The sequence below is a fragment of the Aulostomus chinensis genome, chromosome 15 (genome assembly GCF_037954235.1).
Source record: "Aulostomus chinensis isolate RoL2024-O1b breed Wild chromosome 15, RoL_Achi_v1.0, whole genome shotgun sequence".
Lineage (NCBI taxonomy): Eukaryota > Metazoa > Chordata > Actinopteri > Syngnathiformes > Aulostomidae > Aulostomus > Aulostomus chinensis.
This window is the reverse complement of record NC_141334.1, coordinates 10,617,131-10,645,000: the sequence shown is the minus strand read 5'-3', so window position 1 is coordinate 10,645,000 and position 27,870 is coordinate 10,617,131. Positions and strand designations below refer to the sequence as shown.

Sequence of the window (27,870 nt, the reverse complement as noted above, 5' to 3'; positions counted from 1 at the left end):
CTGACTTTGCAATTTCTGCGGAAGGCCATCTCATCAAGTGAATGAGTGTGTGTTTGCATGGAGGAGTGTATTTGTATGTTTGTGTGTGGGACAGTAGCAGAATGCTGACATTGCAGCAGCAGGCCAGTGTGCAGGTCTTAATTGATAGACCTTATCTACACTCATCAACACTCCATGTGAGTGCAAAGATAGAAAAAAAGAGAGAGCTGCGACACACTTCTGAGGCTGTCTCACACAGTGGAGTGGCACAGGATTACCGACCTCTGCACCGGCTAAAAAGATTTGATTTAGTTATTTATGGGCAAAATCTGCAACGGAGCGCATGTGCTTTCTGGAGTCTTACCTTGCGAGGCTGGAAATCATATTTCACACAGTGCTGAAATCCTTTTCCTTTCGACTTCAACGACGTCACGATGAGACAGTTTCCCACGAAGTGAGCGGAGTAACCGATTCCTTTACTTGTGCGAAAACTACAAGGGAACCAGATTTACATATATTTCAGGCATTTATTCTTTCAAGTATGTGTTTTTATAACTCATTAAAGTGTATGGAATCAAATTATTTTATTTTTTACCCAATAAACCCCAAAACCTCAGGGCAGGATATGGAGGCATGTTTTCTTTCAAAATTTCTCAAATTTATTAGAGACAGAAGCTGTAAAGACACAATGTGCCATCAGATCTTCAATCTTCCAAGGATTCTTGGAATGAATCATCTCCCATTTACTCTTCTGTCAGATTTATTAACCAAATCTAAGCTTGAAAATGTATTTTAGAATTATGCAACCTGTAAACTTTACCAAAAATGAACAAACATTTGATTGAACCGTGGGCTGCTGAAATACCCTGAAAATACCTGAAATCAGCTCGTTTATAGAGCTTGTACGGAATTAAATAGGTCGATCTGCATGTATTTTCTATTTTGGAATTTTGGTATAACTTAAGGCCACTAGGGAAAATGTTGATTTTGATTGCTCAAAAAAAAAAAACTAATTATCAACTAGTTTGAGGGTCCTTTCTTTGTGATTTATGGTATTATAATGGTGTGAAAAATCCATTTTCCGGTTCTCTCGACTTCTGGACACGATTTCGCTGTTCTTCACAGCAGAACAAGAAAGAAATGAGTTGGGGTTCAGAGCGTTAATGAATGAAGCTGAATTTTACTTGCTGTGTGACAAAATTAAATGATAAGGGTTCTCATTAAGTTTTGATGAAACTGAACAACATTTATTTATGGGCATGATGAATCTTTTTATTTTCAAAAAACACATTTACATTTGGGATTTTTTTTTTTTTTAATGGTCAGATTTGCCACAGCCATTACTGTAGCAGCAAAAAATAATCCAAATCAAAGGAGGCCAACCCCCTTTCACAGAAAAATTGTCATAAGAACCTTTCATACTCACATTTTGCACAGATATTAAAATACCCATCACAAAAATAAAGGATTTTCAATGTTCTCTAAGCAGCAGCACCCAGATTACATTTTCCCACATACTGTAATATTTCTCTTACCACTCTTATAACCTACACATAAAAACAGTCACATAGCTAATCTTCTTTATGAAACAAGACATATTTGAGTCCTAAAATAAGCCTAGAAGGATCACACTGGTAGCGTGGCCAGGAAGCAAATATAAATCCCTCTCAGCTGAATCCCCGCTACATGTTAGGAGCGTGTTATCATGGTCCTCAAGCAGCAGCAGTAGGCCAGTATCAAACATGCAGCTGGAGTAACAGCTGTATCTGAGGGACGATGATAAGAACTCAGGCCAGAGGAGAGGAGGGCACGCTCCCTCCCTCACTCCTCACCTACCATGACAACCTGGCAAATGGTTACCAAGGAAACAGGATCACATCTCCACATTTTTCTCAATCACAGCTCATCCCCGCCATGCTATCAAGAAAACATAGGGATGCATTTCAGCCTTCCAGCAGACGACTAGCGCCTCCATTCTTTTGCAAAACCATTTTGCTGCTAATGAATCACTGAGAGGTGCAGCAAGAGGGCCGATGGTTAGTGTCACCGAGTGAAGAGGTGGAGGAAAGGAACCGAGCAGTGAAGAAAAGACGTTCAATTAAATAGAAGGTCAAAGCTAATGAAGCTTCATAGTGGCTAACAGCTTGCACTTAAAGCACTAACAGTGAAGCTAGCGAGGTCCAGGGCTGCACGACTAGCAGACGCAACACATTCATAATGGAGTGCCATGACATTTGAGATTATGTTCTAATTCATTATCTGTTTATGTATTCAATTCCTGTCTTCTTTAATCAGATGAGTTAAATGTTTATCATCTGCACTGGTTCATTAAAGAAGTTTAAAAAAGGGGGGTAGGTTATTTATTGTTCAGGGAGGAGTTCCAGAAAAGGTTTGGAAGTTCAAATCCATGATTCCCGAATTGGGCTGCGGGCATCACCTAGATATGTCAGAGGTACATCAGAAAAATCTCCAGTATCCTCTCAATATTGCCCATCAAAAATACATTTGGGTTTTTCCTGCTTGACTTAAGATCAACTCCTACTCCTCCTCAAATTGGCTTTGACCCTGTTCCATCTCATGCTACATGCATTAAGTCTCCAAGTACTAACAAATCAGAGCAGGACTACAAGCGGGGGTCTTCTGGGGTATGCAAGTCCATGTCCTCAATCAAAAAAATAGGCCCTTTTGCCCCAACATGTTGCAACATGCTCAAAAATGTATAAATGGCTGAGACAAACTTGCTCCAAACCCATGGGAACAGCAGAAACTGCCAGCAGACAAAGTCCACCAGGTACACAGTCCTAATTTTTGAAACTATCCAGTCGGTACTGGAGTTTCTGCTGAAAGAGCTAGCCTTACGTAAGCATTAGTAGCCTAGCCACTGGTGCTGGTGGTGCTAGTGCCATCTATTGAGGCAGAGTGGGTACATAGCAGAAGGTTGAATGTTTCAGAGTGTCCAGGATTTTAAAAAGTTTGGGAATAATACCCTGCAGGGACACATATACAGTATCTATCTATCTATCAATCTATATATATCTATATCTATATCTATATCTATATATATATATATAATTAGTAAACAGGGGACTCCCCAAACTGTTGTTACTTCTACCTCATTGAAGCAGCAAATAGTTGAAACCAGAAACCAGAATTTCACCGGCTAACTGGAATCCCTGTTATTTTCATAATATGTTGCAACTGGTTCAGTCTCTGCATGAACAGGGGAGAGTACTCAGCTTCATCGGAGGCTCTCATCTCATAATTCTGGGTCCTTGAAGCTCTCGTTGAGAATGACCACAGTTTAGTTTATGGACAATTATGGCTATAATAACATTTTTTGGACTGAATCTTTGACTGGACATGGATTGTACGGACCTTACAGAATGTGATCTGATCACTTTTGTGGGAGTTTGATGACAGCTAAGTAACTCTTCAGTCTATAGGGTAAGTAGCATAACTAGCATAATTGATTATTCCATTGCCATTTTTCCGATAAAGGTGCTGATTGAAGCTTCTGTTGAGGGGAAATCTTGAAGTGGTACACATAGATTTGTTCAGAAAAAACGTTTTCTGATGATGTGCAGTACGAGTAGCAGCAGCATCGAAACAGTCAGGCGAATGACTGGTTACCTGTACTGTATGTGCGTTTGATCAGTTGATGTGGGCGATTGTTTGAACTGAATTACCGTCAATCAAGGCCTTTCTTATGGTTGGTTGATTGGTGTCAATAACGCTCACTTTCATTAGTTTCTTTAAACTTTAAAAATAATTTCTTGTGATGTCAAGCTTTGTCTCTGGCTGGATTACAGAAGTAGGACAGTTAACAAGCGGTCAGTCTGACACAGAAGTGAACACATGCTGCACTGGTGCTTTAGAATTTATTCTCAGTCTTTTTCTTCTGTATGACTTTCAGAAAATGGGAAAAAAAGGAGCCTGCAAAGAAACCTTTCCTCTGAGGGATGTTTAGCATTGATGTTTGAATTCCTCTGCCTCTATTAAGCTCTTCTGTAACTCTACTGCCAAAAATATCACTATGATGTCTTGGGTTAAAGCAAATGGGCAAAGAAATGATAGATTCATGGCCAACATAATAATTCTAACTGTACTGACATCTGGAGGAGTGGATTACTCATTATTTCAACCTTATTTTTACATTGTAATAGTTGAGATGAATGGTGTTTTGCTTACCAATAGAGGTACGGTTTATCTTTATCCACGTTGATATTGTTGAGGGGATCCTGCCTAAACCAAGTGTTGATAGTGAATCCGTTCTGGTAAGGCCATTTGGCAATTGGTGGTAATGCTATAGCCTGGAGGAAGGACACACACACATCAGATGTTGTCAATATTCATAGCAATCAATTGGTCATTATTGCTCCTTATCATGCAAGTCATTGTTTTGTGTGTGTGTGTGTGTGTGTGTGTGTGTGTGTGTGTGTGTGTGTGTGTGTGTGTGTGTGTGTGTGTTTGTGTGTCAGTCTCACCGCAGCACTGCGTCCTGGAAAGTTGAAGAAGGTATCAGGACCGTGTCTCTGAGGCATCTGGTTCAACACTGACAACAGCTTGATAGCATGTCGTGGCTAGAGGAGAGGAGAGGAGAGGAGAGGAGAGGAGAGGAGAGGAGAGGAGAGGAGAGGAGAGGAGACAACAGACAGTATTACTATTAGAGGCACTAGGGAGATGTTACAAAAAGTCATGGTGTGACATCACATCTATACCACAACCCCACTAGATCAATAACTCTTCAATCACCTCCACCACCACCATCCTCCCCCACGACAACATCTCATCAATACCATGGCAACCCTTAATAGATCTGCCTGTGGAGAAGGCTGCTGGGAGAAGAGAGGAGAGGAGGGGAGGGAAGAGGAGAGGAGAGGCTAAGGATCGTGCTATGGATCACAGATCAGTGAGCAAGGCTTGCTGATGGAGGTTGTCGTGGAGCCTGAGTGGAGAGGAGATTGACAAGAGACCATATTGACTTTGCTGGTGGACACAAGCGGCTGCTAAAGCAACACACAGCTTGTGGATCCCATTGAGCAGGAACAGAGGAGTTTACCAGCACAAATCTAAACTTGATCTGGTATGAAATAAATGAATTCTCCAGACTATCAATCACAGTCTACTGCCATGCCAAGTCAGTTTTCTTGTTGTTTTGTAGTTTTTTTTTTTATATACCAGAATAATGAGTTGTGCTATGAAAGATAATCAAAATATTAGCAGAATCTACCTTCTCAATGTCAAGACAGACTAGAGATGACGAACAGTTTAGGGGTTCCAATGTTTTGAGCCACAAAGCGGTGTGGATTAGATGGGCATCCACAACTGGTCATTGCTGAATGAATAGGAATCTTCTTTTTTTTTTTCACTGTGTTGATGTTGCACCAATTGATGTGTGACTGTCACTGACTATCATACAGATTATAAAAAATAACTACTGTCCTAAAACAGTAGCCAGTGATACACGCATACAGCACAAATCCCTTCCACCCATGTCCATCAGCTTACCCAGATGCCGTTGTCTCCCCTCAGCATGCTGAAGAGCAGCTTCAGCTCCTTGACTGTGATACTGTAGCTGGCCATGACCCCCAGCATGTCAACCAGGAGGTCTGATGAAAAACACAAAGGCAGATTGTGAGCACAAGACAGAGGAAACCAGACGACTGTTTGTAAGCTGTCTATCTGTACTTGGAGCACACTCTACTGTCTAAGGTCATCAGAAAGCGGCAGTTTCTGTAGAATTTGTGGTATCTGTGTTTTTCAGGGAAGTCAAAATCCAAAGTTTGATTCCTCCACCTTGACTGCTGAAAAATAATGTACATTCATGTCCTGACATGTTATTTTATTTACTCTGAAGTGTAGATAGTCTCAGCTGCTGTATTTGCATTTAATGAAACTTGAAAGGAATATATGTATTGGCAGGTTTTACACAGCTAATGATTACTAACTTAAAATGTTCAAATAATGTTGTCTTTGGCTTTTATTAGTTCATAGAAATGTAACATCATTGCATGTAGTAACTTCTGGAGAGCTCCGAAACACATTAAAACTAGAATTTTTCTTTTTGTCCTGAAAATGGTCTGAGAATAATAGGAGCATTTTTATGCTAATGCTTCTGGCGGGAACGTTCTAATTTGTCCTGAAGGTGGAATAATATTCTGTCAAAACATTCCAAAAATGTTGGTGGAGGCAGCAGATAATAAATCAAATGCTCAACAATGTCCTAAAAATATTTTGTAAAAATTCAACCTTAAAGATAGAGACATTTTCTTTGAGCTTGTGGCTAATCCAATTGTGGTTATTTGAGCCACTGTTGTGGGAAAATGTCCTGCAAGATGGGATATCAGCACATTTAAAGGTATTGAAAATCAGTGGCTGAGTGGATCAGCGTGGGACAGCATCATCACATCTTCCCCCAACACAGACTCGCTGGCGATGGTCAAAATACCAAACGCAATCCAGCAGCTGACACTGTGGTTGCTGTGTACGCTTGGTTTGTAGGGTTTACGTAAATAACATGTCATCACATAACATGTAGTACACTCAGGTACAAGCTTCACGGATACTTTTGTTGCATAATTTCTCACTGTAAATGGTATAAACAATGATCAAGTCGGTCAACAGGGAAGATCAAATAAGTGCATTTATTTTATAATTCACCATTATGAATTTATCTTCCTATAATAACGTAACAACCAGTCCACAAAACAATGCTCACCTATCTCCCTCTGGTTATTTAATTACATGATTAAAAAGCACATTGCGTCAAAAAGCATTTGTTTGGTCAAAATGACCTTCCTGCCTCATTGACTTTCACTTTGCACAGCCACAACAGATCAGTGCGGATATGGCAGAGGTACAGCGCAGTGAGCCAATCTGCTTACAAAAGCTCTTCTCTCCCATTAGGCCTGCGAGATATGAATAGTGTCCCCACAATATTTCATTAGCCCAGAGCCCAGCGATAGGAAGTAGGAGAGAAGGGATAACTCACTGTGATGCATGTTTGGAATGAGAGGACAACATAATACACAATGTCCTACATTCAAACCCCTTAAGCTCTGTTTCTGTATGATAAAATCCATGTAGGTCACTTGAAATAGTTTTTAACAAGTGTCTTGATTTGCAAAGGTATTGCATGAGAATTGGCATAAAATTGATTGATGCACCATATACTCTGGGCATAATAGGTCAAAGAAGTAATAAAACACATTATCCTGCAGTGATAGGTAGGACAGGGGGGACGGGGGGGAGCTTTGAAGGAGAGGACATGCACTCCAAGGCATCATTAAAGGCAAGTCAAGGTCAATGTGATCGTGTAAAGAGACGCCCATGTATGTGCTGGTTTACAATGAGGAACCAACAGATATCACAGCACACATATAGAGGTCATTACATGGCTGCACCAGCGGCTGGTTATGGATGTCTGACTTCAGGGCAAACACAACTAGACTTATAAAACAGTTTTGCCACAGAGGGAAGTAATGCAGCCAAGACATCCTTGGCTATTAGTCCTGATCTTAAGGCAGTAATTCAACGTAAAATTATTTTCCACCAAAGCTTTTAATATGCTTAGACCACTGGTGTCACTTAGCACTTTTAATTCCAAGGTCAACAATGAGCTGTCAGCTTTTATGGTGTTTAGAACGATACGTTACCCAAAAATGAATTTCACATTTCACATACTCACAAACACTATGTTGCTAATTTTTTTCTTTGACACTGCATCATGATTTTTTTGACTACAGAATACAGAAAGGACTGGCCACATATATGTAGCTTGAAGCTAACGCTAAGCCAATTGACTACCTAAAAACAGCAGCACTGTTCAAAAATGTTTGTTTAAAAACCGATCAAACCAAATAATTGCCCAGTATAATACATGGCTTCTTTATCAGGGCTTATGCTAATACACAAACACTTTGATCTCAGCTAAATGCAAACAAACCACAAACTGGTTAGGAACTTGTTCACGGTAGTTATGAACTGGAAGTATTATAGTTTGTTTTAAGCTCAAATCAAAGTGTTTTTGTATTACTGAGTATACGGCTGAATAAAGAAGATTTTTCGCTGTTGTCTGCAGTTAACAGTTGCAGGGTGCCATTAGCTTCAAGCGAAATATACGCAGCTGACTTTTTCAGAATTCTGGAGTCACAAAGAAGTAATGCAGCTGTGAAAAAAATGTCTCCGCGAGCTCAAGAGACCTATTTGTGGGTACTTGAAAGGCAAAAAAAAAACACTTTTAGGCGAGGTATCGCTTTAATGTCAGAAATGTTCTCATCTATCTATCTGTCATATCAAGCAGGAACTAAGACGTTTCTTTCCCAGATGGGGACATTCACACGTGGCTTTCGCTTTTTTTTGTTTCTATGGTATTACAGTTATTTACACCTACACATACAGCCCACTACTGAATGCAGGAGTTTCAGCTCTTTGTGAGATTTTGAAAAAGGTGCTTCTGAGAAAATTACACCCGGTGGGAAATGACTATCTAGGCAAGGCATGTCGAGGATAAGAAGGAACGCATAAATTACACAAACAAACCATCACATGAGATAATCACCATCAACTGATGAAACCACAGTGTAAGGATATCCACAAGCTCATTTACATCTCAGAATAGTAAATCTCACAGTGTGAGTGTCAAAGTGAGCCTGTGTATGCAGGCAAACCAGAGGGGCTGCCCATACAAAACATTCAAATTTATGACCAAGTAGCCATTGGTTCAATCAATTAAATGAATATTTAAACCATGAAAATTGGCAAGTCACCTGTTAATGACACCTGCAAAACAACAAAGCTATATCTTTATATGTTAGGATGCTTTACTGTGCTTGTGCACACGTGATGATGACGATCCGTCCGTCACTCACCTGCGATCATGTCGTCCACAGTGCTCATCTTGAGCAGCACCTGCTGGATGAGGCCAACCTCTGTGCTGGTCTGCAGGTTGCGTACACTCTTACGGAGGATGGCGGTGAACATGCTCCAGATTTCAGCCTGGCATGTCACTTCACAGTGGGACAGGAGATCCACCATGCAGCCAATGCTCTCCGCCTCCTGGATGATGAAGTTCATCTCCAGGTCAAACTCACCGCCCACCAACTGAAGGAAGGTGTGGGAGATGGAGGAGGAGGAGGAGGAGGAGGAGGAGGGACATGGTTTGAGGGGCAGGAAATGGCAGGGAACCAATGTTGAGGAAGGCGGGCAGTAGGATGGGAAGGAGGAAAAGAAGGAGGGGGTAATGAAGCAAGTCAGAAGAGAGAGAGAGAGAGAAGAAGGAGAGAATGATTTAGTGAAGCATTTAACCTTTTGTCTGCAGGAGAGGTAAGCCTGGCCTCTGATGGATGCTGATTGTGGTTAGCAAAGCATTTCTTGTGCTGGAAGGGTCTCCAACAAATAAAGTACTGTCATATTATCTATGAGACACTTCTGCAAATCTTTCCAATGTTTCTTTTAAAAATTGTACAAGTATATTTCCAATATTTTTAAGATTGTTTTGCACATTTCCTGGGGTTGGATTATGAATCCAGTGAGTAGGGGTATATTCACTGGAAATTCTGAATGAAATTATTTCTTAACCAACTTAATTGGTATTGTAGTATACCAATATGACCTATAGGTTAATTTTTTGTTTTTATTTTTTCTCCCTTGTAAGGCATCTGAATATCTATAAAAACAAATCACCAGTACCAAGTATCATTATTATTATTATAATACTTTTTTAAAATATTGCCCACCTTTAGTGATGTTTCTCTCAATCTCTCTCTCCCTCTCTCTCTCACACACACAAACACATACACACACACACACACACACACACACACACACACACACACAAACCTCCTCCTTTGCTTGTGCTCTCTAAAGTGAGAAGCAAGGCACTATTCCCTCTCAGGCATAACAATGGCCCCCTCTTCTGCCTCAGACAAACACACACATATGCAAACACACACAGATGTCCCTCTGCACACACTGATTAACGCACGTTTTACTTCCTGCTCTCCCTGATAGCATTAGCCAGAGGATACCATACCTTTAATGCTGAGGGCAAAGGGTTGGTCTCCTCATGGCTGATGCACTATAATTACTTGTGAAAAGTACAGCCATCATATCTCCATGCCCCACACACACACACACACACACACACACACACACACACACACACACTTAGGCACATACACATACACCACATGAGCACAAGCATACCCACACAGTTCATCCTCAGCATAATACTCTATCCAGGAAATGGTAACTATGGTAACCAACAAGCTAAGAGTGCACCACTGAGGTTAGTAAATCAGATGGAGCAGAAATATGTAACAAATGATGGGAGACGAGAGATTAGAAGCAGAAATAAAGACACAGAAAAGAAATGCCTTGACTCTGATTATCGCCTCACACAGAAAGAGGAAGAACAAATATCAAGTGCATTCAGTAAGTTTCAAAATGAGACAAAATAAAAGAGAGCATCACCCTGATTTCTACATAAGTTCCATAGCTACCAGGAGAGGAAAAGGAGAAAAGATAATGACATCAAAAAATGATAGCATTATGATTATTTTTCAGGAACAGATGAAGGCTCCATAAGATGACAGATCTACTTTCATTAAAATTATTACTGACAGAGTCAAGCAATATGCCATCTCCATGACAACAGAGCAAACTCTAACGCCCTAAAACAAGCCTACCATTTACAGGTAATATTCCATTTTATGTTGACAGGGAAACTTGGGCCTAAACAGAGCATTATCAATATTTAAAGCAGTGTTAGTGCCCACCTGGTGTAGCCTAGAACCAGAGGAGCACTGATTCGTCAGCTCAACGTTGGTATCAGCTGACATGCCCGTAATAGGCTGGCATCTCTCTGCAAACAAGGTGGCACATGTGCCAGTCGGCCAAAGTTTATCTGGTGTGGCTCATTAATGCTGTGCTGGGTACATGGGCTGTCCTGCACCACCTACCCATCACCACAACTTTATCCATGACTCTGACAACGTGCCATGTAGGTGTCAAGAACAGGTGCAATGTGAACTGCACACACGTGGTTAGTTTTCAAACAAAGGAAATAGAAAGTGTCACCTGTGTGGGAGTATTACAATGTCTGGAAGGACCTTGCCGTTTGCATGATATGAGTGACATTTCAAGTTCAAAGGTATTGAATATGGATGTCTGTAAATCAGCAAAACAGTTATTTTAAAAAGTGGCATCTGTCTAGAATCTCCCTGTCAGGGAATCCCTTCCTAAAACATTCACTCTTCTCTGCTTTTCGTACTGTTCGTTGCGGAAGACTCGGACTGAAATGATTCCTCGAGAAACTTGGTGCTGTAATTTTTGTTTAATCCATGTGCCTGTCCTACCACAGGGTGTGCCAGCTGATTATCACACAATGCGCTGTCCATTAAGTGGGTTGGAAAACAAAGGAAAAAAGAAAATAGCCAGGAGCAAAGCAAAGAGACAATCCAGAAACAATGATAGACTCAGTCCACACACTGACCTGACAAAAGATGAAGTTAACATAACACCGGCTTTTAACGTGATTTAAAGGATGAGACAAAGTAAAAGACACATAAAGATGGAACATTAATTACAGCAATATGTAATAAGTCATCGAGTTAATAGTGTAAAATCATAGGACCTTCAGCTGCTGTGTGTGCTTTTGAAACTCATGTCCCTCCTGCAGTCCAGGGGTCACTCTCCTGCACAGCAGCTGGCAACTACTGTACCTAGCATGCATGGTTAGCATAAACACTCCATACTGTGTGCACACTGTATGAAATTAAGATGCAGCCGTGGTGTTTCTGCTCCATGCTGGGTAGGTGAAAGGTGTTTATGTGCAGGTAACACATGTCAAAGCAACGCAAAGAAAAAGGGGCTAAAATCAGCGCGTCCATCCAGCTGCTGATTGCACCTGGAGTCGGGAAACATCTGTGAATATCAGGGAGTCATCTAACCTGCTGGGACGGCTGCTGGAATATTTTCCACTGGAGACAAAATTCAGATGGTGGTGAAGTTTTGGTTTGCTTATTTATTTTACTATCGTTAAAACAAAAACAGCACTTGAAATGAAATGGTGAGAAGCGATTATGATTGAGAGCTTGATAAAGAACTGAAACACTGTGCTGAAAGTTGCTGACATCCTTCAAGGAGCTGCAGAGTTGGGCAGAAGTCATCTGTTGGTTCACCAGCTACATATTTCCCCTTTTCGCACACAAGATCATTTGATGCAATCTTAGTATTAGAAGAAAAAGATTTGGGCAGCTTCGTGAATCTATTCCTAAATCATCTTTACAAATTGAGATGAGTTTACCACCATTTGCATCATGTCATTAAAATTAGATTCCATATCATGACAGATTTTTTTGCAGAACAGTTAGAGGAAACAGCTAACGTGTAGATTTACTAGGATGGAAAACAGACACGAGCCCTGATGCCGCAGCACCTTGTAGCACAGAAGGACAGAGGGCAAAAGACGCTCTCTCCAACGCTGCTATATATACAGTAATTATGAAATATAATGGAACATTAGCTGCTGCGGACAACCAGCATTAATTACATGTTGACCCATCGACACCCTTCATCTCAGCTCCAGCGAGACCTTTAATTCTGAGGGTTAGACTTTGTAAGCTATTTCTCCTTTCTTGCTTGAAGGTTTGCTGACGTCACCTTTTGATTATTGAGCAGATTTTAGGCTCCAGGCTCCATCATTAGAACTGCACCTCTTCACATGTCCTTCTACCTGCTTCTTCCCTCTCTTCAGAAAGACTCTCATTCTGTCCCTCGCTCCACTACGTTGTACTCGCTCCCTCACTGAAGTGAATTGATCCATTGCACTCTGCCAACACAGATTAAACAGGACCCCTGGACAAAGGATGGAATAAAAGGGGGAAGAATTAATTTATCCTACATCGAACCTTCCCCTCCCATCTGAGGTTCCCAATTATAGATCTCACTGGGGACTGCTGTGTCCGACAACATCTACAGCCAGCCTGAAGATGCTCAATATTCCACGCCGTGAAAGCTTTAAAGGGCAACGGTGCACATCGTTTTAGTAGACATTCACAAGCAGATACCCAGCAACTTGAAAGCAGACAGACACACACCCTCAGGGCATACCTACACATGTAAAGCACAAGCTTAATCTCTCCCTGCTCACACTTCCCGCCAGTGTAATGGAACATCACAGCATGATGAGAGGGGTGATGCAAACGACGGTAACAAATTGGGTCCTGTGACCAACAATACAGTGACAAAGTTGGTTCAGAAAAAGAAAAAGAAAAAAAGTATTTCCAGGATGATTCCTTCGCTCTCTCCTTCAACAAAAGCAGCGTCTAGAAAGACGACTGCAACTTGGGTGACGCTGCCAGCAGATGCTTCGGGGAGATGGACAAGTATATGTTCTCCACTTCATGCGGCTTTCATAAAAATTATGTATGCTTCAGCATATCCATACGCCTTATTTGCTTTAAGTGCGACTTTTAATGGATGAATAAATAAACACGCTGCCTAGATGGCAATAATGGTGATCACAAGCAGCATGAGCACACTTGAGTGCACTCAAGCGCCATCGCAGCCAAAGGATAACTAATTAGATGGAACATGTTTTTTTTCAATAAATAATTGTAACCATTCTCTACCTTCACCTCACTCTTTTTGTCCTTCAGGCAAGGTCCCACCACCCATCAAGTGCAGTTCAGGCAGACCAAAGTAGTCTTCCTGCCTTCATCTGACACGCCACTGTTTCAACAGCACTAATAATATACCCTCCTCCACTCTAGCATCACAAAATAACCAGCTGATGCTTCACGCCAACCACAGTAGCAAACTAATGTTGGAGGCACTATTTAAGTAGTTCCCCTGCCACTCATTCGTTTTCACTAAACACCCCCACCTCCCCAGCTCCTCCTTCTGGTCCATCCAGAGTATAAGCCTCTCTTTTTTTGCATTTGATGTTCTTTCTATCTATCTAATAACTGTTTGCAGTTATTGTAACAAACATTTCTGGGATTTTGTGTACAGTACATGTATTAATAATGTGTGTTATGGTTCTTAGGTTCTTAGATTTGTATTGAAACATATTCTCTCTCAAGCCTCTAAGTGCATCAAGAGAAGCCTCCAAAACTCCTCCGTTCTGCCAGTACAAGAAGTCTGCTTCTGGTCCAGGCTGGGCAAGAAAAACCCTAAATAATCACATCCAGAAGCATGCTTGGGAGCCCTTTGCTAACCAACTCATACCCTGGTGGTAAAAGGACACGTGCGCATTGACAGGGACCCACATTGTGCCACACGCTTCAGGCAGTAGTGGCTTGGCAGTGCTGCCCCTTCTCTCTTCTGAGGCAATATGAGCTCTGTCTATTTGGCAAGTGGTTGATGACGTTTGTTTTGGCAGCATCGCGACAATAATGGCTCCCCGGTGTTCTTCTTCTCTGAGAAACCAGGAAGCCTGTCGTCATGCAGTTGCTAGGGGAGTGACAACTTGAATAGGTATTGCTGAATATGATTATGTGTTGGAATTCTATTGTGCAATATTTCCCTTGTGGAGAATGACAAATTCCTTTCTTCGTAGAACCCAGTATGTTATTTTGAATGTTACGTCAGTAACAGTCTGAAATTTCCCACTGGAGTTATCACTGATGACTTATCCTTCAGTTTTGGGTTTTATGAATTCTGTCTGCCAGACACCATTTATCCACATGTTTTCACTCTTCACAATATTACAAGTATGACATTTCTTAATTTCATGTAAAGTTTCAGCTTTACACTTCATCTATTTTCTACCTTTCATCCCTGCTCCTCTATTTCTAATTCTGTCCTCACCAGCTTCGCAGCGCTGCTCATTCAGGCCCTGAAGGCTGCTGGCATTCAGCTTGGCATCACTTTAGCTGTGTCGGGGATGTGGGAGCACGAGGTGGGAGGGGGTGGCACACACCACAAAGAGCTTGTAATGAGCAGGCACCTTGTCCTCCACCAGCCAAAACCAGCTCTCATGAGGGAATGGTAAAACAAATAGTCCCTGTGTCCATCTGACCCTTTCTCACCAGCCACGGTGCTTACAAACAATCAAAGGACGATAAAGCTTTTTTCTACGGGAGACATTTTTGACAGATGAAAAAGAACGTGTGTAAATAATAAAATGAATGGCTTCACTGTCCTGACTTCACACCAATCAGTTACACTGGTGCTGTCAAAATGTCTGCTGGGAAAAATATTATAATCCCAATCAGTCTTTATAGGCAGACATCAAAATAGACTGTTAGCAGGAACTGCAGGATACCAGTGGTCTGTGAACTAGTCAGTGATTACCCGTTTAACTGCAATTAAAAACAAATAAAAGAAAAACAACAGAAGTGATCATTTAACCAAACACATTTGTAAGAGTGCCAAAGAGCTCCCAACCAAACCTTCAATGACTTTGCAAAATATCTACATATTAAGTGAGCACTTCGCAAAGCAAAGTACAGGTCAGTACTACAAACTTCGAAGCATTAGACAGTTTTACTACTCTGGTTGTGTGGTAGAAAGCCACCCTAGCACCAGTCAGCACAGTGGCTTTCTACCACAAGCCAGAAACACTGGAGACTCTAAATTGCCTGTGGGTATGAATGAGAGCACCGGTGATATGAGGCACTGAGGTGGACTGGCGACCTGTCCAGGGTGAACCCCACCTCTCACCCTATAACAGCTGGGATAGAATCCATCATCAACCACGTAGGCCTACCCCCCGTAGGCCTGAAAACAGTGTACGCGGTTGATGATGGATCGACCCCCGTGCCCTCCATCAGCCAGCCATCATCAGCCATAAGAGGTGTCCTCTCTCTCACGTACAAAATAAACATTTTCACATATGTAACATTGCACAAATCCAGCAACAACACAGAAAAACACCTCTATGCGTGTCTTCCGGGTTGGGTTACTGCATTTCCATATTATCAGGTTGCTGCACATGTTCTGACAAGGTCAAGCAACGTCACTGCATTCCATTAAAGGGATATTTCTTCCAAAAATGAAAATTCTGTCACTGTCTATTCACCCTCATGCCAAAGGATGCTCATACACATAAAAAGATTAATACAGTAAAACAAGGTTCCAGGGCACTTTGATGACTTCTGGGTGAATTTTCAACAATCCCTTTAATGCATACTACCAACGCTGCATCTTCTCTCTACTGTACCTTTGTAAACAATAAAAATTAGTGATAGTGGTGATGTTGTGGTACACAGGTTATCTCTCTCGCTCTCTCTCTCTCTTGCTCTCTCTCTCTATTGACCCAACCACTCAATAATCAGGCAAATTATAAGACATTTCAGCACTTCCTGATTGACCTACAACCAAAAAAAAAATCAATGAATAGAAAAAAATCTAGAGGGATATCTGGCCATATTTGATAATCCATCAGCTAACTTTCACCAACAGCTAACATTAGCATTCTACCACTTTGAAACTAACATGCCAGTTGTTTTGTTACTTGATACAGTAGGAACGGAGCAGGTTAATGTATGCAACATAATTTTTTACTGAAAACCTTGTAAAAATAATACAACTTAGTAATTTCCAATAAAACAACCAATGTCAGGCAGGAAGTGGTTGAATGCTAACCTTAGCTTGGTCTTACCCCGAAATATGACTCCGTGAACTTCTGGAGTTTAACTATCGATTGTTTTTGTCTATCAATCGGGAATTAATGTTGTACAATTATGTACATTGTACATTATGTTTATACAAGCCTGGAAGCAACATTATCCAGAATTCTAGCCTCTGACCATGTGCTTGAAATCTTGAGAACATGGGTCATGTGAACATTGGTGAGTCACTGCACTTTTAAAAAGAGCGTAGTCTAGACTTGAACAATAGGATTAATGTTCTAAGATAATTTCTTTTGTGAGTTGGCACTAAATAATAAAATTTAACATTACTGAATTAAATTATCGTGTGTCACATCAAATATATTTAAGCTGTGGTTTAGTTTAGGCAATTAAAACGAACAGTTGGGGGAAACTGTTAGATGTGATTGTGTGGGACTGAAAAAGTACAGCAACTCACTGCATTGTTGGAGATGAGCGTTCACTTCCCTCAGGTCTGCCCATACTAAAAATACAGCTGTTATTTTTGGCCTGCTCAGGTTTCTTTTTTATGATGCAGACTATGAGGAAGGGGGTGTTTACCGGGTAACCTGTTAAGTTACATAAACATTTTCAGCCCAAAAAAAAAAAGCCTTCTCCTTAGTGGTTTTGTGTAATTCAGCGTGACAGCCTGACCCATCTGAAAGACTTGAAGATTTGGATAGGACAAAAACCTGAAAAGTGAAGGGAATTCTTTTTTTTGACTCACACCTGAGTTGTTTCCATCTGTGGCATCACAACAGTGTAATAATCCAAAATCTTCACAATTTCATCATATTGCAATAAAATCTGAATCAATGTCAGTGTACGAGGGGAAAGAAATACGCCTAGGGGCCAACCAATGTAGGATTTTTAGGGCTAAATACAAAATTTGAAATTTAAATTCCATTTTTTACTTTATTATCTAAAATAAGATAAGAGTAACGTCACTTTGCATATTGCAATAACAAGAGTTTGACCCGTACTGGATTATTGGGGCTCGTGCTTGTACAAATATGAGAGAGTAAAAATTCAACCCATGCTCAGCCAATATTCTTTTTGGAATGATTGTAAGATTATCAGACACGATATGGGTAAAGCTGGGCCAATATCAGCCAATGTTATCGACAACACAGATCAATCAGTCACACTCCACAATTTACAACTTCCCACACCACTTTTGTTGAGAAAAAGTTGTTGTAATAAACCCCATAGTTGAAGATTTACTGAGAAGAACTGCATTCTTCAGAGCACAATAACTAGAGGAGGATAATAAGTACATTCCTGCATGTGCATTGATATGTTTACTTAAATAAGAGTGATACATAATGTGTAATAACACATCTATTGAGTAATTAACAAGTATTCCTTGGAAACAAAAACTACAGCTTGAGTCTTGTATTGTTTGTAACACGTCCTTTAATTCAGTCTGCCAGTTTAAGCATTTTTAGTTTTAATTCCATCATTTGAGCAGCACATTTGCTGGTGTATTCCGAAAGGCTACACTCATTAAAGCGGTTGTTATTTAATTGAAAATGATCTCTCGCAGACACACCGCGGCCCATTATATAGTGCTGGGATGGCACATCAAACAAGCCATTACACTGGCTGATAACTATGACTGAATGTTGAATATTGGATGACAAGGCCAAAGCTGGCTAAAGAGGCACCTGTTGCTCGTTATGCTCGTCAGAGATGACGGGTCAGAGCAGCGAGTGGATGGTCAATAGCTACCGTCCTCTTGCGCATTCAATTGAACCTTTAGAGCGGCCATCATCAATATGCAACTTCAAAGCCCTCGGGAGTGTGTTGGAGGGGTGTGAGTATGTGTACGTGTTTGTGTTGTGCTTGTGTTTGCGAGTACGTGTGGCTCATTACTCATTTGTGTCCCCTGAGTGAGCCAGAGCCATTCAGTCCCTTTGTGCGCCGCGTGAGAGAGGAGACGAAAGGCCCATCTAAACATGAGATCACAGATTATACACTTAACGCTTCGCCAAGAGGGCTCGATGGACTGCAGGAGAGCGAAATTGAAGGAGAGCGAGGGACAATAAGGGTACAGAAGACGAAAGGGAGAAAAACAAACGAGAGAATGTAGAGTGTGAACTGCAATGGGGGCAGGATGAAGCAAATTGGACGGAGGAGAGAACAGTGATAAAGTGTTTGTGGTTGAGAGAGCGAACACGAGATACGCAGCAAAAAGGAAAATGAGGGCGAGACACTAGATGAATCCTATTGTGCTTTTTTATCAGGATGGCAGAATGATTTTATTGCCTACAGCCGTATGCACATTGGAGGGTTCAGTGCTCCAATGATGACCATAACAAATCTCTAAAAAGATATGGATTACGCCCGAGCTAAGCTGGCCACTAAACACTCAATAATCCACATTCCATTTTCTGCATGACCTCATTTTTGCTAAACAGCATTGATAAGAGCAGCAGTTAACTTTATCACGAGCTCAGATTCATTTTCAGGATAAATGTCTTTTATTCTTGGTTTTGCACAGCTTTAGGCTGAGGAGGACGCATGTGGGCTCTCTCTGGCTTTAAAAACCAGGGCAAGAAGAATGTTTTGAGCCCTAAAAAAAAACAATATTGGCAAAAGAGCGATGTTCATTTGTAAATCATAGTAGGTTATTGAAAATGCGCTGGCTCCAGCTTCTTAAACGAGAGGAACGCGTGTTTTCTTTATCTGTTACAAATATCTCAGGGTTTGGGAAGGTTGTTTGGGTGAAATCTGGAAAAGATCACCTTCATCTTCTCATAAACAAACATCACATAGGGAACGCCACAGTGAGGAAATGTTCCCTCCAGTTAATTAACATGTGACCGATTGCACCAGATGGTGTAAATGTTGTTAAATCAATTTTATATTAAGCTGAGCTTCGGAGGGACTGATGTACTGGATTTTACAACAAAGTGTCACACTTTACATTACCACCAAATGGACATTCCTACCAAATTTGAAAAGTAAAATCTTTAACTTGGTATTCTTTTCAGCTTGTTAGCTTCCGGAAATCCTCTTGATCACATTTTGGATCTGTGATCAAGGGGACCTATTTTCCATATCCAGAAACACCCCTGAGAACTTGGAGCACCTTTAAGTGATAATGACTACAGCAACGCGCCTACTTCACATTTGTCATACAATGCTCTTTTTTTGGACATTTTAAAAACCAAATGATGAATTGAATAATCCCGTCATATAGTCTTTGAATTTAGGCAGTTAAAATAAGGATTAATCAGAGCAGAATGAGCCTCTCTACATAACCAGGTTGCAATGCAAAGGCAGCGCATGTGTCACTGTCTCCTCCTCTGATGGAGATGAACAACGACATGTTGACTGACTGTAGCTTCCAGACAAAGGAGGGGTGGGGGTGGGGTGGCTTTGAACGTCACAATCACGGAGTCCAAACACGACACACTCACAAGTCAGCAGAATAAAGGTATCTGCCATGAGTGTGTATGAAATATCTGAGAGGTGTTACGCTTAGACTCCAGAAGGAGAGGGAAGGAGATAAGTCGAGAGCGCAGCAGAGCAGCTTTGGCAAGTATGCAGTGAAAAACAAGATTTCAACACACACGTAAGACGCAGCAAAAAAATACACAAATGATTACATAAATCCTCACTGTGGGATATGAAGATGTTTAGGCCAGCACCAGCCAGGCAGGTTTATGTGTGTAAGGCAGCAGTGAGCATTAACAGGACCATGAAAATAAAAATAAAAATGACTAAACATCATCAATCAAGTCTGTCAGTCCATGCCAAATTTAGAGCCAATATTTATAATACAAAACGCAAAACCTTAATTGACATTTTTAAGCAGTTCATTAGCTAGTTGAGCTTTTTAAACTCAGTTGATACTGAAGTTTCCAGAAATAAGAGCAAATGTTTCACACCATTGTAAAATTGCAAAAGGACAGAAAGAAGCATTTTCAGCTTATTTGTTTTATTATGAGACACAAAACTGAATATGAAATTGAGTTGCATTCAGGTAGAGGCATGAGAAGATTCATGAAGTGTTACCACCGAGCATTCGGGGTTATTTTACTTATTACTAATGAGTTACACAGTAATTATAATTGGTTAAATGCTCCTCAAAACCAGCCAAGCCACATTCCTCTCTTTTGTTGGCTAATGATTAAAAGTTAAGGGTGAAGCTACTAATTTATCTTCAGACCTACTGACATGAAATTTGGTTTCACCATTATATAGAGATACACACACACGCACACGCACGCACACACACACACACACACACACGCACACACACACACACACACACACACACACACACACACACGCATAACAGATGTCCCATTGACTTTTGGTGGAGGGAACCCATGGTGATTCTAACTATGGGTTGGCCGAAAAAAAACCATCAACCCTGCGGCACTCTATTTTGTTGGAAACAAAATAATTACCTTTTGGGTTGCATGTATTACCCTTTCTCCGGGTTGCATTATGTGCAAGAAAAAGCTAATGGATCATGGGAAACTGACAGACTTTCATCCGGCCACTTGCAGTGATTGGACTGAGACTAATGGGCTGTCTCTCATCTTCCCTCTACACGACACACACACACATATGTGCATACTGGACTTTCATGAAACACATACTTCAGAGAAACAACAGAACAAGAGAAACAAGAACACACACCAAATCCAAACATGGTATTTCCTAGTACAAGAGTTCAGACCGATGTTCAATGCCAACAGCAGCTCTCACTTCTTTCTTTCTTTCTTCTCATTCTTCTCCCTTCTTTGGCAGCAATAAGCCATCCAATTAAGGGACCAATACAGAAAAAAATGAGAGAAAATAACCCGGGCTAAAGGTTCCTGTTCTACTGTACCGTTGAGCAAGATTTATTTGTTTGTTAGTTAGCATATGACTTACCAGACTGAGCCAACCCCACAGCTATGGAAGAATATTTGTGTTCTCCATTAAAACATACAATAAAAGATCAAGAAAAAAATAGAGTAAATCTGCAAATAAATGAAATTGTAATTGCAGCTGGCAATGTAGCTCTTGGGGAAGTTGAATTAAACTGCAGATTGTAGGGTATCAGTGGAAAAATTATAAATGGAACATTTGATGTTCTTGAGAATGGAGCCAGATGATGTGATGAGAATGGCTTTTTATGTGTGAGCCATGATGCGCGGAATGACAAATTAACTATTTGGTCCTTGTGCCATTTCAGAGCTTAATTTGGCGTATGGGGAAAAAGCCGTGTATGCATAAACATTCAGGCCCACGGGGGAAGACGGCTTGTTTCCAATCTGCAGCGTGAGATCCTGTCAAGGGTGCTACCCGTGGAAGGAAGGTGACTAATTCCAATCAAGCAACTGCTACCGCCAATTGTGCAATTAAGTGTACACTCTACACTTTCATTAGATTAAAAAATACTGACATTTGTTTTGTGAGCGCCAAGAGTGGTACCCTGGGCACACTTTCCGCAAAAATTACCGTACATATCCGTCTGTACATACATCAAAGAAAGCGGAGCGAAGCTATTGAGTGTTCTCGTGCATTGGCTTGTCAGTTTTCATTAAAAGTGCCAAAAACCTAAGAGGGTGAGCTGGATAAAAGAAGAGTATGAGTAGACGAGATAAGGCAGTAATACCTGCTGAGATCTGTCTTTATGAAAGCCTCCAGTGAGCTTTTGACCAGCTTTCTGAGCCTTTTTTCCCCCACCTCCAACATTTGACATCAGCCTAAAACAAAATGTGCACCAACACTGACACAAACTCAGCCAGAACACACACACACACACACACACACACACACACACACACACACACACACACACACACACACACACACACTCAATGGGCCTTTTAAACAATTCATTGCTAAAAATCTTCACATTTTCACACATACACTCATTAGTTTGTCACTAACATGCTCATAACTGCAGCACTGGCGACTGACAAGAATGACAGTGTATCTGTACATGACAATGGTGACAATGGCAGAGCAAAAGGACTGGAGGGACACAGAGGCACTTGCAAAAACAATTCATTTAACAAAAAAAAAAAAAGGTTTACTGGAGTGGAGGGATAAGGAGCTTTAAAAAGAGCAGAGCGGCAAACAGCAAAGAGGACGAGATCAAAGGAGGAAAAACTGCAAGAAAAGTGAAGTCAGACGTCACGAGCCGGACAGTGAGGACAGCGAGGACATGGACAATAGCAGTGATGGTGTGAATGTTTGCTGGAGATAGCAGGAAGAGTCGCCCAGAGAAATGACAGATAAACAGGGCAGACAGGCAAATACAGCCGGCTCTCTTCAGCACAATGGACAGCTCCGTCTCTCCCTGCTGACACACACACACACACACACACACACACACACACACTCATACATGCAGGCCACAGTAGGAATGAGGTCTAGGCCAGTGTGAACGTTCTCAAACTGGTTTGGTATGAAGCCAAACATCAGACTGGTCCCTTATACCACTAGGTGTCCCCCACAGAGGCCAGTGCTGTAAACTACGACACGAACTGCAGCTGCTGCCAATTCAAACTCATATCCCATCAAACTTTTCCTCAGAGGAGAGTCAACAGATCTAACAAGTGAGAGACACGCATCTTTCCTCGGTTCGGTTAGAGAACCAGAGCAGAACATTCAGTCCACGGTGGCAGTAGATGCAAATGTGCTGTGCTTTAGAAAGATATTCTGTTGCTTATCACGTTCTCCAAGCGATCGTTTTAACTACAGCCAAAATCACAGTTTGCCAGATGACGGCGCGTTCAAAGATCAGAACGCTAACAGTGCAGAACAACAGCTATTACACCAAAAACAGAGAAATATATAATTGAGAGACCAGCTTTATTGGGAATTCGGCTCTTTTTGGATATGGCATGAGCACAGACAGTGAAAGAGAGGTAACATGTTACATTATTTGTGGTTTTTTTCACCTCCCAACACAGAAGGTGTCAAATCCTAAATCTTGCCGCGTTCTTGTGTGGTTCAAGATTTATGTGAGGCTCCCATGCCATGTCTTGTGTATCAGAGCTCCTTGTTGAGTTCCAGAGGTGAAGATCTGATTCATATTTTCTACAGAGGAGTTGATTATTTACCATAACATGGTAACCATCTGAGGTCGACTCACCACAACCTGGCTGGATGTGAAAGGAAAGAATCTTGTAGAATCCTCAAATTTGCATGATATCAACCTTATTTTGAGAAAAAACTAAAACTAAAAAATTTAATAAAAAAAAATAAAAAATAACGTTGCTACTCTACCCACAATCCTCTCTGGGTGTATGTCTCTTTGATTGTTGGAGCGTGTTTTTTACATGAACCCGTTTACTGGCTTGAGTTCCCTTTCTGATGTGAAACTGAATATTTTGAGAAGTTAGTTATCTGAAAAGTTAGAAAGCAACAGTAAAATAGGCAGTTGGTCAGGAAATGTAGATATTTTACATAACGATGGGTCTTAAATATCATGTTGCAACGCCTTATGCAGGGAGTAGTTCCTTAACTCTCAAGATAATCATGTACACGGGACTCTGTTTTCCTGTTCTGTACCAAATCCAATATTCTATGGTCACAATTCAACTGCTCAATGGTGGGCTTAGTTTCTGGTTCCTTAAAACACTTTATACAAGGAATTTGTTGAAATTTCTACTAAGGAACTGAATGGTACATTTAGCTGTGGAAATGGAGCCAGCATGAAGGTCATAGTTGAGCACACATGAATGAGCATCCACCAGTTTCGGTGGCATACTGTGCTTTATGTTGCCACTTTGGCTCAAACTGCACTGTTTGTCAGAAAGACAGCGGCTCCATTAGTGCATTTATAAACAAACATAATATCATATTAATCATGTTGTCATATTGCTTATTACTAATTCAATCCAAGTTAGATTTAGCGCCATGGTGCAGTCTGCACAGGCCGCACTGAAGTTAAAATTTTGCAGAAAGTGTCAAAATAATGAATGATTGTTAGGCCAGTTTTTACAAAATCCAACAGCTTTAATCTTGCACCGCCCAGGAGAACCAGATACTGACTTAGCTCTACCAGAACTAGCGCTGCAAATCTGACTGACAAACAACTGAAAGTGTGCTAATTGCTGCATAAATACAATGAATATTGTCAAGAACTGAAATCTGAAAAATGTGAAAATGACCAAATCTTTAAGAACCCCCCCGCCCCTGTAGGCAGTGCAAAACAATAGAAGCATACTGTTTGCAGCTGATATTCTCAGAACCAAATCCAGGTCAGAGACTCACGCATGCACATACACACTACAGGGATTGCGGATTGCAGCCAAGTGATCACAACTCTGACTTCATCCAACAGCAGTTTAAAATGTCTGCCACCTGATTGGCCAAAGAGGCTTAGTAACGGATCTAGCAATAAGCCTTGTCACATGCTATTGGGCAACAAACAAAAAATATTTTTTCCATTTTTATCTTGCGAAACACCACACACAGTACTCATATACTCACGCACATACTGTATCTCTCTCTCTCACACACACACACACACACATACACTTGTTTACAAATTCTCAAAGAGCTCACGACGAAGAACTAGATCAACATCCAAAAATCCATTTTTAGACACAAGACTGGTTACACAGATTTTTGGGGGATGCACTCACTTTGGAATTTTCAACAGGAAAAGCCATCTACAGCCATGTTTTAATAACAACTATAAAATGAGTTTAGAGATTTAAATTTAAATTTATTCCCAGAAAAAAAACAACAAAGATCTCACATTTATATAAAGTGTTTGAGACTGATGCTGGAGTCGCAGAGCTGCTTTGAATCACGCCTTTAAGCTAAAATAATAAAACACAACACTGTCTCATGAATAAATTTACATTTTTCTCGATATAACACAATACCGGTTCAACTGTAGCCCTTTTTTTGCACTTCATCCCATGTCATGATCCTTCACAGGAAATTTCAGAAATATCAGCAATAGCAGCTCTCACCTCAAAAAAATAACAACTCCATCACAAGGAAATTAAAAGGAAATTCACAGTTCACACGTCTGAAACGATTTCTTTTTCATTTCTGAAGAATAAAATATGATAAAAATCAATCTCCTCTATCATACACTACGTGTATCTGTATGCTCAATGCAAGCCTTACGTTTCAGAAGTTGTCAAGCTGCAAGACAGGTCAAGCATAGGAATGGCGTAGCATCTGGTCGATTTTCAAAGTAAAATGAGGTAAACACTTGATTATACGTGACATTGATACACTGACATGATGACTGAAGGCTTCAGATCAGAAATCATGATTTGAACTACATATTTAGAGTTTCTCTGTATGCACCACAACCACAAAGTAGGAAATAATAACGATAACTGCCACAATTAAAAATGATGAAGGAGTATCCGTCATAATCAAGGAAAACAACAGGTAGATCAGCAGGTAGGCAAAACTGAATGGACAAAATACTCTACTGTACTGTCTACATCTGAAATGCTCCATGAGGTGTAAGAAGCTGCGTGAAGGACAAAACAAAACCAGAGCAGTCACAGCAAGATGCAACCAACACAGGGGGAAAAAAATCAGAGGAAAAAAAATCTGGGAAAAAATGTCATCTAGACGCGGCGATCGCAAAAGCATGAGATGTTACTGAAGTCTGCCAGACACTGAAAGCGGCAAGTTACAATGATGAGGTACAATAGGGGGTGATGTCATCTGGGGTTTTTTTTCTCCTCCACCCATAAAAAAGCCAACATGGATACAACACGACTCAATTTTCCTATCTTTTTATTTCTCTTCCACAAGATGGGGCAGTAACAAGGGCATCCTTATATATTAAGTCAAGGAGGCCTCGGGAGGAAAGGACTCGGAACTTTAACAAGCCTTCATGTCTCCTCTCTCCTGACTCAAACGTGCAAATTTCAAAGAAGCTGACAGGAAGTGAAGTCCTACAGGGCATCCGGCATGTTGCTTACGCCTCTCTGGTCTTGTAGAAGATCAAAATCAAGACAAGAGAGATATCTCAGAGACACAAGCTATTTTAAACTCCTTTTTTTATTCTCTCCTGCATACAACGACTCGAGCGTGTGGTAAATTGATCCAAATGCACCCCAATGGATGAAAATTCTCGAGTGAGTATCATCTTTTCATTGAATGCATCTGAGTGTTTGTCCGTCTGCCTGAGAGATGAGGCAGCTGTAGACTAGCTGCTGCTAAGTTCAAAGGTCAGCAGATAAGCTCTGCAGACTTGACTCAGTGCAGGCTGGTGGCAATTCAGGATCTCTAATCTGTTTGTTTGGTTTTGTTGCATGGTGTGTATGTGCTACAGTAGATGGACTATGTGCATGTGTATGTGCAAGTGCGTGTGCGTGTTTGTGTAAGTGTACATGCACACATACAGCTGAAACAATGGAGAGTACTGTTCCATTGAGCCAAAGCTGATGGAGGATAAGGGAGGCAGCGAGCAGCTCCAACGAGTCTCAGTAATCCATCATTAAAAGACAGGGGTTGAGAATGAGACACACACACACACACACACACACACACACACACACACACACACACACACACACACACACACACACACACACACACACACACAAGGTAGGGTTGGATGAGTTAGTGGAGCGTGATGCACTGTAAGGTATTTGCAAAAAAGACCACACACAGTGTACATATAAACTGTACATGTAGGATAAATAAGTCCAGCAATCTTGAGCTATAGAAACACACACAACCTCATCATAGTCTGAACGTTAACACCTCTGTTTTCAGGTTTGGTCAAAAGAGCAAAAGAGGGGAAAAAAGCCTCTCTGTCAAGGTGTTTCTGTGCTACAGGCTTGTCGCTAAATCGGCTTCACTTCAGACACTGGACCGTGGTGAAGAAGACGAGCTGTTTGAAGTTCCTCTTGTTTGAAGTACAGCAGACGTTGTGCTTGTGCCTTGGAAGTAAAACCTTGAAAGGAAACCATTAGAAAGAAACCCTTTGCATTTCCGGCGATCAACTAAGATTCGTGCCTTTTGTATATTTTGCTCAATGCTGAATTTTAACATTTTATAGCTATTAGCCCCTTCTGTTTTTGGGATGTTTGCCTTATTAGCATGCCCTTAAGTGATCTAATACATTAATACTTCACCACAAAGCTTGTGTTACGATGGAATAATTTACAAACAGTGCCATCATCCTGGAGGATATTTTCACAGATACTCATGGATATTAGTAGGCTAAGTAAGACTTCAAATTTTAAGACGTAAACAGCTGCCACTACAGGGGAGCTTGCATCTTTGAATGATGAGAATGTGTCACTGGCACTGGAATAAGAGACTTTTTATGCCTTTGCTTTCTGGT

At 41.0% G+C, this 27,870-nt stretch overlaps 1 protein-coding gene across 19 annotated transcripts in view; it reads right to left on the bottom strand.

The window, feature by feature from the left end:
* The window catches only part of nbeaa (neurobeachin a), a 95,945-nt gene that overhangs the window by 55,108 nt on the left and 12,967 nt on the right, over positions 1-27,870 (bottom strand). For all 19 annotated transcript variants that reach the window (XM_086225709.1, XM_086225712.1, XM_086225713.1 and 16 more), the window contains exons 2-6: positions 8,850-9,081; positions 5,488-5,588; positions 4,464-4,559; positions 4,168-4,289; positions 344-470 (exon numbers count right to left, since the gene is read on the bottom strand). In XM_086225709.1, coding sequence (XP_086081835.1) covers positions 344-470; positions 4,168-4,289; positions 4,464-4,559; positions 5,488-5,588; positions 8,850-9,081 — 678 coding nt within the window. The remainder of the gene's footprint in view (positions 1-343; positions 471-4,167; positions 4,290-4,463; positions 4,560-5,487; positions 5,589-8,849; positions 9,082-27,870) is intronic.